This window comes from Papio anubis, chromosome 11 (assembly GCF_008728515.1).
Source record: "Papio anubis isolate 15944 chromosome 11, Panubis1.0, whole genome shotgun sequence".
NCBI classification, from domain to species: domain Eukaryota; kingdom Metazoa; phylum Chordata; class Mammalia; order Primates; family Cercopithecidae; genus Papio; species Papio anubis.
The window spans coordinates 1,245,708-1,259,435 of record NC_044986.1 but is presented as its reverse complement, the minus strand read 5'-3'; the positions used below and the strand labels follow the sequence as shown (position 1 = coordinate 1,259,435).

General features: G+C 55.5%; 1 protein-coding gene across 1 annotated transcript in view; it reads left to right on the top strand.

The window, feature by feature from the left end:
- JAKMIP3 (Janus kinase and microtubule interacting protein 3) overlaps positions 1-13,728 on the top strand; it is a 77,271-nt gene that overhangs the window by 7,609 nt on the left and 55,934 nt on the right. The window contains 3 exon segments of the mRNA XM_031651975.1: positions 11,311-11,381; positions 11,383-11,478; positions 11,480-11,798. Coding sequence (XP_031507835.1) covers positions 11,311-11,381; positions 11,383-11,478; positions 11,480-11,798 — 486 coding nt within the window.

Genomic DNA, 13,728 nt, shown 5'->3' with positions numbered 1-13,728 from the left:
GTGCAGTGTGTGCTCCTTTAAAGCGGGGAAGAGCCGTACATGTCGTGAGGATGTAAGTCACCGTGTTTTTGTCGTGGACACAAAGGCTGCAGCTCTGGCCTGGGCACAACAGGGCCCCTGATGCCTGTTCCAGGGTTTGGCCACTGCCCACCCTCCTGCAGGCTGAGCCCCGCCTCTTGGAACTGCTTGATGAGGAACCAGTGCAGGGAGCAGAGAAAATCCACGGCAGTCACACCTTTCAGAGGTGCCCGGAAAGTCCTACAAGATCCCGGCTCTAACTGGGGGGCCTGCTTAGAGGTGGGAGACCCCGTGGAAGCTCCAGCCTCCTGCCCCCACAGGAAATGTGTCCTGGGCAGCTGTGCCCCTGCAGGCCTGTGGAGGGAGGTGGCAATGATGGGGACAGGGGCCGAGGCAAGGGGTGGCAGAGCCAGCAGACACAGTGGGTGGTGCTGGGGTCACTGCTGAAGAAGTGGCTTTGGAGCAGAGACCCCCCATGAGCACAGGAAGGCTCCGGGTGGGGCTAGAGCCCAGGTAGAAATGGGGTGAATGGGCATGGGTGTGACCTGGAGCACCAGGAAGGCCAGGGCAGGTGCAGCCATCATGGGGAGGGTGCAGGAGAGGTTGGCAAAGGTGGCCATGGGCCCCGGGTCCGGGCAAGCGGGGGCCTAGTAACGTATGGTCCACATGGGGACACTTTGGAGGGAGAAAGGGGGTTACTGATCACTATGCTGGAACAACAAGGAAAGCCAGCCTCCCCGGACTGCTGGGCATCCCACCGTGGCAAGGCAGGGAGCTTGAGCCATGCTCCAGGCAGGGCCAACAGCCTCTGGGAGCCTTAAAGCTGGACATGACCTGACTTCTATTTGCATATTATATATTGTAAATACGTTTATTTAAAGTATTTTGATGTTTTGAACATACCCTCTGGCTGCTGTGGGAGGGGCTGAGGGGAGCAGAGAGCAGTGGGAGGCGGCTGCTCAGAGGTCCATGCCGTGGATGAGGGTGGCAGCTGTGGAGGGACACAGGGCAGAGACACCAGGATATGTGGGCAGGCAGGGGTAGAGTCTGTGGGTGGACGGTGTGTGGAACAGCTCTGGGACACGGGGGAGAGGAGCCAGGAGGTGTGGGCAGGTGTGGGGGTAGAGTCTGTGGGTGGACGGTGTGTGGAACGGCTCTGGGACACGAGGGAGAGGGGCCAGGAGGTGTGGGCGGGTGGGGGTAGAGTGTGCGCGTGGACGGCGCATGGGATGCTCCAGGCTCGGGTCTGAGCAGCAGTGGCCGGGCTGCCCTTTGCTGAGGTGGCATCTGGGCAGGATAATGGGCACTGGGGGCCGGAGAACATCAAGGATTCTGCATGGGACAGGGCACCGTGGAGCCTCACACCAACATCCAGGTGGGGGCTGCCATGTTGGCGGTGAGCATAGGTGGCCACTGTCCTGCAGGGCACACGGGTCTCAGGTGTGGGAACAGGGTCTCCGGGTGGTGGGAGATGCTGCCCGGAGAACAGCTCGAGGGGAGACGGGGCTGGGACCCGCCCTGGGCACCCGGCTCGCCAACTGGGAAGCCTGGAGAGGGCAGCGAGGAGGCCGTGCTCTTGGCCTTCACCCGCCTCACATCTGCTTCCAGAACATTCCATCCCGCCTCTGTTCTTTTGGGCTGTTAGGTTTTAAGAAGGGTCTCTTTTCCTGGTTCCTTATTTTGTTCAGTTGTCTTCTTTTTTTCAGTGTTTTTGTCTACAAAGTCCCACGTGGCTCTTTTGATTTACATGAATGTCTTGCATTTAAAAAAAGTCTCTGCCTGCCCCTGGGGACTGTCTGCTTATTACTGTGGGTACCTGTATGTTCTGAGCCTTTAGGAGTGGGGAAATAGTTCCCGTAAAGAGTCTGGGATTCAGATTCTCCTTGTCCACAGCCACGTGTCTCCTGGGACAGAGCAGCTCTCCACCTCCCCTCTGACACCGGCTCACATGGAGGATGCATCCGACTACCCGGCTGCCGCTTCTTGGTCAGCCTCCCGCTGCCTGGCTGCGAATCCCCTCTCTCCACTCCCTCTGTCTTTCCCTTCTGCCCGCTTTGGCTGCTCCATTCTTTCCTACTCCTCAGAAAGAAACAGACAGTTCTCATCAGAGAACATGCACAGCTAGGGTTTGAAAGACTGTGACCTTCCCACTTTCTAAAGCGTGACTTACTGAAATGCACAAGAAATACACCTACCTAGTGACCAGGACGCTGTGTATCCCTGGTCTGAAAGCAGTTGTCACCTCAGTCCAGGGCTTACCAGCCACTCTTGGCTTTAGGGGATTCAACTTGCACCTCCCAGGATTCTGTGATAAAGCTCAGGAGGTAGATCTGTGAATGGCCAAAAGCATTAGCGGTATTATTTAAGGACATGCAAATCAAAACAAAGTCGAAGGCACCTAGTTGCTTTTATACACAGCAGATTCCTGGGGTCGCTGATTGGGTGGAGAAGTGATGCTCTCAGAAGCCGCTGGAAGCTTCTCTGCAGGTGCCTTGGCCACCAGTGCACGGCCCTGAGATGCTGCCAGGCTTCTGTGGCAATGACTCCGCTGCTAGGAAAAGCAGAATCCGGCAGATACACAGCGTGTTGGTTTTAGCTCTGCTAATGAGAAGGAACAAAGTGGCCACCTGGCTGTCCCGACCTGAGGAAACTGCTAAGGATGTTAAGTTGTGTTTATGCAGCAGACTGCCCTGCAGCCATTGGAATCTCATTGAGGAAGAATGTTTGCTAATAGAGGAACTCCCCATTGTCAGGCTAAGAAAAGCCTGGGAAAGGGACAGCAGGGTTTTGTGGAGTTTTCCTGTTGAGGAAAATCTTCACCTGTACCAGGTCATGGAGACACTTTCCTATGTTTTCTTCTAGAAGCTGTGTTGTTTTACCTCTCAATTTTAAATCGGAAACCCACCAGGGATTGATTTTGGCACATGACGTGAGTAGGATATGATTGTGGCTATGAGATGGACCTGGCACCTTTCCCGTGAAAAAGGCTTTACCCGCTGCACTTGCAGCTTCTCTTTTCCAATAAAGCCGTGGCCATGCGTGTGAGCCTGTGACATAGTCAGCGTTACCGGCCAGTCCTTCGCCTCTTCCGGGTGTGAGCCTGTGTCATAGCATTACCGGCCAGTCCTTCGCTTCTTCCGGGGGGATGCCTGTGCCGTGCGACTTTGCAGAGCTTTGCTTTGTTCTGGTCAGTGCAGCAGTGACCTGGGCCAGGCCCAAGCCCAGCCCTCTGTCTCCCCTGCTTACTCCTTCACCTCTGTCCTCCTGTGTCTAGATCAGTGGCCAGTCCCAGGAAAAGTGCCACGTGGTATCCACTGAGCCCAGCCTAGGCCACCTGACTCCAGCTGACTACTAGACTCATGAGAAAAAAATGAATGGTTGTTGCTTCTGTGTAGCATGGTGAAAGTTCACTTATTATTTTAGAGACAGGGTCTCACTCTGTCACCCAGGCTGGAGTGCAGTGGTGCGATCATAGCTCACTGCAGCCTCTACCCCCTGGCTCAAGCAATCCTCCCACTTCATCCTCCCAAGTAGCTGGGACTACAGGCATGCATCACCGCACCTGGCTAATTTTTTAGTTTTTTGTACAGACGGGATCTCACTGTGTTGCCCAGGCTGGTCTTGAACTCCTCAAGCCACCCTCCTGCCTCTGCCTTGCACAGTGCTGGGATTACAGGATGAGCCACCGTGCCCGAACAGCAAGAGTTGGCTGTTAGTCACGGAAGCTCCCTGATAGCCTGTTTAGGATTCTATTCTCTCTCGGTTCTTTGCATTTCCATCTACATTTTAGAATCCCTTTGGAGATTTGCATTTTTATAACAGCTTCTATACATTGAGTTGCATCGAATCTATAGATCAGTTTGAGGAAAATAAACATGTTTATAATGTTGAGTCTTTGGATTCATAGTATGAGATATTCTTCCATTTATTTAAATGCTTTTAAATTTCTGTCTAACACTTGGTAGTTTTCAGCACAGAGGTCTTGGGCACGTTTTCCAACACGTATTCAAAAGTGTTAGATTTTTTGGATACCATTATAAATGGTACATTTGATATTTTCATTCCTAATTTTTTGCTGATGATATATAGAAATCCAGTGATTTAAAAAATATTTGAATTGAGCGTTCCTCAATGAATTCATTTCTTCATTCAACCAATCTAATGAATACATATTTTCCATGACATGGGAAAAGCGTGGCGAGTGGCTGCATGATCCGGGCGACAGTGAGTTATGCACGAAGTGTTAGCTGGTGCGGCTCCGATTCCATAAACACTTCCCCGAGCTGCCAAATGCCAAAAAATCCGCTCAAATTAGCGCTGAGCACCGTTCATATACCTGCTCTGCCGCCAGCTCCAGCCCTGGCGGGTCACTGCGATTGCGGCTGGGGTCACCCTGGCGGGTCACTGAGATCACGGCTGGGGTCACCCTGGCGGGTCACTGAGATCGCGGCTGGGGTCACCCTGGAGGGTCACTGAGATCGCGGCTGGGGTCACCCTGGCGGGTCACTGAGATCGTGGCTGGGGTCACCCTGGCGGGTCACTGCGATCGCGGCTGGGGTCACCCTGGAGGGTCACCCTGGCAGGTCACTGCGATCGTGGCTGGGGTCATGCCAGTGGTACACTTCTGTGATCAGAGGGGCACTCTGGGCCCCCTGCTACCGATGGGCTGGGATCCCACCAGCAGCCCAGAGGAGGTCTCCACACAGCCGCTTGTCAGCCCGGCTGCACTCATCTGGGCCCTTCTAGGCGCCACAGCCCTGATCTTGAACTCCAGTTTTCTGCGTTATCCTGGAGTCATCTCAGGGGACATTCCGGCTGGTTTAAAATAGAGATGTTGACCTGTGACTCGGTGACGGCAGGACAGGCCTGGTAGAGGAGGTTGGTGTGTTCCCCTTCAGTGTTTGTCATTTGCATAAAGGAAATAGTCCTTAAATAGTTGTCTCCAAAGAGGACCCCAAATTCTAGAGCAATTGTTGGAGGTTAGCGGAAGATACTTTCTCTGGAAATAAGACTGTAGAGAAAAATGTTTCTAGTAGAAATGTGGTTTGACTAAAAGTTACTCGTGAAAAAAATGGAAAGGACCTTTGTCCATTTCATTTAAGATTCTATCAACCTGGGAGCAGCCCTGAGGGCTCAGCAGTCCTCCAGCTCCCACTGGAGCCGTGAATGTTTGGCGACATCATAAATGAGTATGGCCATGTCCAGCCATAAGCGGGCATTGGGCCGGATGTGCTGGAAACTTCTCGGAGTGGGAGCGCAAGGCCCTTGGCAGCAGACCCTGGTCCATGGTGGGCAGGGGCTCTCGGCACTGTGGTCCGAATGTAGGACCCCCATAGCGTGTCCTCCCCCAACCCCAGACAGGGCCCTTGCTGGGCTATTTTGTTGCTTGTTAGAAGGAAGTGCCTTTTCTCCACGGTTTAAAACAGTAACAATCTCAACTCCTGGAATGTATTTTTGATTCAGATGCCAACAATTCTCATGAATAACAACGGATAAAACCTTTCAGCGCATTGCAGATTCCAGTGGGTGACCTCAGGTTTGCCTGAACGGTTCCTGCTGCTCAGGTATTCAGTGCTTTGCAGATTTGACGGTGACCTCAGGTTTGCCTGAACGGTACCTCTGCTCAGGTGTCCCTCAGGACCTTCCCCAGGTGCGGCCTGGTCAGGACTGTGCGTTGTGGCCACCTGTCCTGGGAGCGCCGGCTTTGTGCCACTTTGTGCTGGTCATTGGATCTCACCCGAACGAGTGGGGAATGGTCCATCCTCGTGGCATCCAGGTCTGGCCTGAGGGTTGAAGCCGATTTTGACCCAGGGAGGGAGCATGGTGGCACCTGTCGCTGCTGAAATACAGGTCTGCAGGCGACGTGGGTGACCTTGTTTCTAGGTGTAGGACAGAAGCATCTGGGTGGCCAGGCTGGGCTGGGCTCGCTGCACTGGGGCCTTGTCCACTGGAAAATGTGGCCTTGCCCATATGTGGGCCTCGGGGCCTGGCCAGTGTCCACACTTCCAGCTCTTGTCCACCCTTCAGGGTCTGTCCTGATGCTGTCCGGACTCTACCTCTGAAGGGTGGCCAGGCCTCTGGCTACCTGCTGGTTTCTGGCTTGGTTTCCCCCCAGGTCACCCCTGCTTCACCCCTACTTCACCCCTACTTCACCCCCACTTCACCCCTGCAGCTGGACAGGGCCACACCAGTGTGGCTGCCCAAGCCCATTGGTTAAGGGAGGGATGGGGCATCCGTCAGAAACACACACAAACACCTGGTGTCCCGTAGATCAGGGTGGTGCTTGTTTTGAATTGGTGGTAAAGCACATTGGGGCTCACAAAATGTGACCCAAATTCGGGTGGCATTTGTTTTGAACTGGTGGAAAAGCACATTGGGGCTCACAAAATGTGACCCAATCTGGGCAGGCGTGACAGGAAGGAGACGTCATCCTCGACTCTTTCAGAAGTAGGTTTAGTGGATGTTTCAGAAATGACTTTAGTTAAATGCCTCATTCACACATGTCAGAGCCCCCGATGGCTAAATCGCAAGGTTTCCAAGCCCCATTAGGTGTGGGCAGACGATCTCATCTCGACACCAGACTGCAGCACAGCAGTGGTCCAGACCGCAGCATCGTGGAAGACTGGTCTCGATAAGATTGCAAGACCATTGCGATGCAGGCGAGGATCTGGCAAGAATCAGCATCAGGCGACAGCAGGAATCCGGCGTCCAGGCATCGCAGCAGTGGAGTGGATATCCGAGTGGCGGCGGCATCAGGAATGGATGAGGCAAGAGACCGGCAGGAGAACTATGGCGACCGCAGCAGTGGAGGCGATCAGGCAGGTGCAGGAGGGCAGAAAGATCGTGGATGAGGAAGACCGGATCCGAGAGTAACGACGGGTGGAGGGTGGACATTGCAGGCATGACCGTGTATGTGCACATGTGTGTATATGTGTGTGGTGTGTGCCTGTGTGCCTGTGCGTGCATGTGTGTGGTCTGCACATGAGTAGGGTGAGGGGAACAGGATGGGTGAGGCTTGAGCAATCAGTGTAGCTCTCGTGGGTCTCCCCAAGGCCCCCCTGGGACCTCACAGCTCCACATGCCAGCTCTCCCTAACCCCTTAGACTTCTAAGGGTGGAGCCTCAGATGTTAATGGTTCAGGACTCTAGGCGCTCTATTTAAACAGTGACTCTACCCTGGCCCTATGTTACAATCCCCTGTGGAGTGAGAGATGAAGAACAGCCCAGCACCCAATTGCCCCCACCCTGTGCCTCTGCCCAGAGATCCCTTTCACCCCACAAGGCGTCTCCTGCTTTAGGCCTGTCCCCAACCCCCTGGGCAGATTTACCAGTCTCTGGTTGCCTGTGGTTGTTAACTCAGATGGCAGCAAATAGCAGTGCGTGGCTCCTGGGGGATGCTGGGGAGATGACTGCAGCTCACCTGGGGGTCAGTGGGGAGATGGCCACAACTCACCGACATCTGGCCCACCTGTGGATCCCAGGAGAGGTGTGAGAATAGACACCAGAGCTCACTGTGTGGAATTACAAGTGATTACATGACACAGAACCCAGTTAGATATTTCAGGGAAATTCAGGAAGACTGAAATAACAGAAGTGAACAACAAGAAAATAAATCTCATCAAGTTACTATAACAAAAAGAAATAAGAAGTAGAAAAACGTTCCTACAGACAATGAAACCATACCGGACAAATGCTCCAAAACAGATGGAAGCTATGATGGGCTGTTTCAAAAGGAACTAAAGGACATCAATAAAATGATATAAAGGGCTGGTGCGGTGGCTCACGCCTGTAATCCCAGCACTTTGGGAGGCGGAGGCGGGCGGACCACCTGAGCCCAGGAGTTTGAGACCAGACTCGGCACCATTGACCCATCTCTGTGGCACATGCTGCGTAATTTCTTTTCTCTACTGATTCCCATTCAAGTTTTCATGAAGGTGAAATTATTGCCTGGTTGGAGGAGGGGCAAGCTGGGCTCTGGGCACAGTGTGGGCGTCAGTTCTGGCTCCGCCATGCCTCACACAGGACCTGCTGTCCCCGAGCCACAGCCCCACAAGCACGGTGAGCAGAACAGCCTCCCCAGCCTCCTTCCCCTACACACCACGCGTGTTCCGGAGCCCGAGTGAAGGGGATTCGGCACGGGAGGAGAAAACGCCCTGGAAAATCTCGCTTTTTTACCATTGAACTCAGTGTGAGCTGGAAAAGCAGGAGGTCCCACCTTAAGTGGAAGCCGAAGTGAGGACCGTGTCTGCTCACCCCGGCCTCTTGGGAGTCAGCAGAACTCACACGGCTGGACCAACGACGCTCGCTGGGCCCCGTGTGCAGTTGTGGAATCTCTGAGCAAGGTTTGGAGAGAGCGGAGAGCGTGGTGGCTGGGATTTCTCTGTACTGTGGGGTCTGGGCAGACCAAAAGGAAGGCTCAGGGTTGAGCCCTGCAGGACACAAGGACTGCCAGCCAGGGAGCAGCAGAGTGAGTCAGTGCCACACGTCCTGATGGGGAAATAGCAGCCACCTGTCCCCCAGCAACCCCTCCCCCAGCAACCCCAGAAAGCCTCCGGAAGGGAGGGAGACAAGACAGTCACAAAGAGAGAAATAAGCGCTTTTACGGAGTGACCACCGCTGTGCAGCAAGTGAAAAAAAGTAACAACATCGGCGTGCCTGGGAGGGCAGGGACAGAAGCCCTAGTGTGGGGACGGACTGTGCTGGGCCAGGAGGAGATGACACCAGGAGTCTTCAGAGGCCACGCCACGTGCTGCAGGAGGGCTTCCGGCTGGGGGGGAGTCGGGGGTCCAGGTTTTGTGGGATCAGAATTCCTACAGCTATGGGTGAAGAAAACAAAATGCCAAGTTCAGAGTTGCCAAGAAAACAAAATGCCAAGTTCAGGGCGTGGGTGAGGCCGTGGATGTGGGTGAGGGCGGGGATGAGGGCATGGGCGTGGGTAAGGGTGTGGGCACGGGTTAGAGCGTGGGTGAGGGTGTGGATGTGGGTGAGGGTATGGATGTGGGTGAGGGCGTGGGAGAGGGTGTGGGCATGGGTTAGAGCGTGGGTGAAGGTGTGGATGTGGGTGAAGGTGTGGGTGAGGGCGTGGGAGAGGGTGTGGGCATGGGTGTGGGGGCTGGAACCTGCGTTTCATTCTCTGTGGTGCCCTTTCCATGGGGCTTGAGGTCCTGTGGCTCCTGCAAGGACCTTGCTTATATTCTAAGTGCGCCTGAGGGTCCCAAGAGGGCTGAAGCATTGAGCTTTATGTTCCAAGGGACCCCTTTTCTGTGGGATTGTGGCACAGCGGGGGGAGGTGGGTTGGAAGAGGACAAGGCCCTGGGCAGGAGAGCAGGTGGCAGGCTTGGGGGTACCCACAGCAGGAGCTGACAGGTTTGCCCACAGTTGGGAGCGGGACGTCAGGAAGGACGGGAGCCAAGAGCAGAGGCTCTGGCTGAGGGGCCGTTTCCTGGGACCAGGGCTGTGGCGGAGTTCTGCTTGGACAGATGGGACGTGAGATGCCCCTTGCGTGGCTGTATATTCCTCAGGTCCTGGCAGGAAGCAGATGATGCCCGGGGCATGGCCAAGAGGTTACCCAGGGGCTGTTTCTCTGAGTAGATGGGGGAGGTGGAAGAGCCGGGGCCAGTGGGGACACAGCTGACTCCATCCTGCCTCTGTAGGGACAAGGGGGGCGTCTGTTATGAGAGGTGCGGCCTGGGGAGCAGGGCCACCTCCCAACAGAAGTGGGGGCCACAGACGGACCTCCTGGGCCTGCTAATGGTGCCTCTGTGGTCATGTTCCCTGTGTCCTGTTGGGGCTACCCACTGGCCGGACCCAAGAGGGGTCAGAGAGTGGGGGTCCCGGAGAGGCAGCCTCGCAGGCTAGCCCCCCGCATGCAGGCCACAGGACCCTCACAGTCACCAAGGCCTGGCCCCCAGAGTTCCAGAGAGGGAGGTGGGCCAGTGATGAGAGCTTGGGGGCCAGCAGCATGCAATGGTCTTGGAGGCCCAGGAAGGAACAGAGGGAAGAGGGCGGGGCTGTGGGTGCACCCCAGAGTCATCAGGCCAGAAGATGGGGGCTGTGCGTGCACCCCAGAGCTGTGAGGCCAGAAGATGGAGGCTGTGGGTGTACCCCAGAGTTGTGAGGCCAGATGATGGGGGCTGTGGGGAGCATGGGCAGCCAGGTGAGTGGGAGCCCTGAGTCACAAGAGCAATCTCCCAGGGGCTCAAACGCTATGAAGTGGGCAGGAGTCCACCACGGGCCTAACTGCTCAGCTGGGTAGGGGCACCGGAGTCCCAAAATGGCAGGGAAGGGGGCCAGGGTGCCGCTGGAGATCCAGGTTTTCCAGTAGCACTTGTCCCGCTGTGGACTTGGGTTTGGAATGGAACTGGGGACAGGCAGTTGGCTGCATGGCCCAGAGTCAAAAATCCCAGGGTTCCCCTTAGACACCAGCCAGATGGCGCAGTGGCTCAGATTTGTTTCCAGGTTTTGCGAGGAGGCAGCATGGACACAGCGCAGCTCCTGCCATGTGGGTGAGGCTGCAGGAATGGGCAGGAGCTGCCGAGACCTGGGGTACAGCCAGGCCAACTCAGAACCCAGGGCTGCGCTCCTCGCTGGGCCGTGTCCAAGGGGAAGAGTCCCACCCTTTTCCTGGTGGATTCACCTGGGAGGTGACCAATAGTGCACTCCCCTGTATAGCCCTGATCCTGGATTAGGTTACTCACGTGGACTGAGTGTGTCCGCGGTCTCATGTTCCGGGCTGGAGTGTCCCCTCTGAGGGTCCTGTGGATGCTATGAGTGCACATTCCTGCCCTCCAGCAATCAGGTTTGATTCCAGGTTTTCGTAGCCATGTTTGTTGGGAATTTGGGAATGAAGGCAACCCCAAGTTTGAAATCCTCCCCAAATTGCACATTGATTTGGCGTTATGCATCATGGAAGCTCCTCCCAAATACACATTCAGGCATGAGTGTGGCCTGCGGCGTTATTCTACACATTCAGAGTGAGTGTACGGCGGAATAAATACACATTCAGCGTGGTGGCGGCGAGAATGACACATCCAGGCCTGAGTGTGTACGGCGAACCAAACACGCATCAGGCCTGAGTGTGTCAACGAGCCAAACACTTTACATCAAGCGTGAGTGTGTACACGGCCCGGAGCCAAACACACATCCAGGCGTGAGTGTGTACGCGACGACCAGAAACACACATTCAGGCATTGAGTGTGCACTGCGGCCGAGGAGCCAAACACACACATCAGAGGCATTGAGTGTACGGCTGGAGGGCTCCTCACCTGGTCCGGTCTAAGCTGTTGTCTTTCAGGTCAGCAAAGTGGAGCAGCGAGGAAAGGACAGGGCGCTGCGGCAGGTCTTGAGCATGAAGCAGCCTAAGACTGGTCTTGCTCACAGAGCTCAAGGCCGAAGCTGCGGGGAGAGATGAGCTACAGGCGGTCGTGAGGCAGCTGCTGGGCAGCATGAGGCGACTGCTCAGAGGTCAAGATCAAGGACAACGAGAACCAGCGGCTGCAGGCACTGCTCAGTGCCCAGCGTGATGGTGGCCCTGACAAGGTCAAGACCGTGCTGCTGTCCGAGGCCAAGGAGGAGGCCAAGAAGGGGTTCGAGGTGGAGAAGGTCAAGATGCAGCAGGAGATCACCGAGCTCAAGGGCGCCAAGAGGCAGGTGGAGGAGGCGCTGACGCTGGTGATTCAGGCGGACAAGATCAAGGCCGCGGAGATCCGCAGCGTGTACCACCTACACCAGGAGGAGATCACCCGCATCAAGAAGGAGTGTGAGCGGGAGATCCGCAGGCTGGTACGTGGGCGGGCAGGGGCGGGCATGGGCGAGAGCACAGGTGTGGGCTCCGGGAGCATGCAGGTAGCACCTGGGCGGCTCTGGCTTCACCCCCCATGACATTCTCAGCACAGGCTCCTCATGCCACCCCTGTTGGTTCTGAGGACCCTAGAGTCATGAGACCACTAGAAAAGGTTCAGACCCATAGTCAGGCCCCTACAGGGCAGGCCAGACTCTCACCTCCCCTTCTGCACAAACACCAGCTCTACTTCCTTTCTTAACTTGGGCCAGAGCAAGAAACCTAGAAATCGGCGCTGCCCATTCCCACCGCAGGGTTCACGGACACCTCTTCTTAGTGTCCCAGGTTATACCTGACGCCAGGCAAGCCTCAGTGTTTTGCAGCAGGAGTCCCACACGTCTTCATGGGGGGACTCAGAGGGAATTATCCAGTGATTCTCCAGTTGAACTCACTGGATCGAGAGAGACCAGGAGGCCCCGGGGGGTGCGATGGCCTCCGGCTGCCCTGAGGTCCCCGTCTCTGCGAAACCATTGCACTTGGGCTGGACCAGATGAGCTGCCGGATTTGTGGGTCAATGAGGTCTAATGTTGGCACCTATACCTGGAGCATCCTAATAGCTCCAGAGACTCGGGCACCCATAGTAGGCACCAGTAGAGTCGATATTCTCAAAGGCCTGGGGTTCAGCTGACGAGAATGTCCAGGGATTGCAAGGGACTGATTGCACCCGATGCCCCGATGCCCCTTGTCCTTTGGAGAGGAGACTGTCCTGTGATTTGAGGGGAAACGGATCTCTGTCTTAGAGGTGCGTGCCCCAGCCCTGTGCCTCTTCAGGACCCTGAGCCCCGGGCACCTTGATGGGTTGCAGTGATCTTTCCACATGGTGTGACCGTGCACCTGGGGCAGCTTTCCTCTGCCTGCTTCCTGGGGCCTCTGGTCTCCAGGGATGGCCTCCAGGCTGGGCCAGCGTGTGGAACTCCCAGAGAGGGGCAGCCACTCTCCACACCTACAGCCAGGAGGGGAGAACCAGCCACTGTGGAGTAAATATGACCTTGCCACGGCATACACATGGGTGCCCCCAAACATGCCTAACCTGGGTGATCGATCCCCTTCCTTTCCAAAGTGGTCCCTGTTCCAACCTCCCCTACACCTCTTCGCCCTGTCCCGAGCTATATATCGATGTCACCTTAGCAACCCAAGGACCTGGCCCAAGCCAGCACTCGTAAGAACTGGGTGCTTTCCTCGCATGACGCAGAGCTTGCTTTTCTGTGCAGGGAAGGAAGGAAGCATTGCCACTGTCCTGGGAAGGTGGGAGGGACAGGCAGCTGCCTCTGCCCAATGCTACACGACCCTTTCATTTGTCGTGGTTGGATTCGATGCTCTCAGTAGAGGAAGACGGCTTTTTCCTTAAGTAAAGGCTCGTAACAGAAACCAGCAGTTCCCTGCCATCCCCTCTCACCGTACTAGAGCAGCTACTCGTAACTCCTCTGGCTGATTCTTCTGGATTTTATTTCAAATTTTTGAAAGCATGTTCCAACCTGTGTCTTCACTCTCCATCCTCGCCAGATCTCCCCCTCCACACAGGCTTCTCTGCAGGCAGGGGCAGGCTGATCCTAAAACCGCCCCCAAAGTGCAGGTGTGTTACCTGGTCTGTGGATTATCTTTTCCCCGTGCTCAGCAGCATCATGTTATGATCTAAGGTCTTACATTTTAAAGTAAAACAGTCTAATTTGTTTATCTTCCCCCTTAGGATTGGCACTCACTTTGTCTTGTTTAGGAAATCTTTTGATCCCAAAGTTTGGGAGCCTCATCTTTTGAACATGTTATAGTTCCATCTTCCATACTTATGTCTGTAGCAGCCCTTGCTTAAAAGACTGTCTCTCCACTTCCCACAGCGCCTCTGCCAGCTCGCACCTGTTCTCACAAGAGTGGACT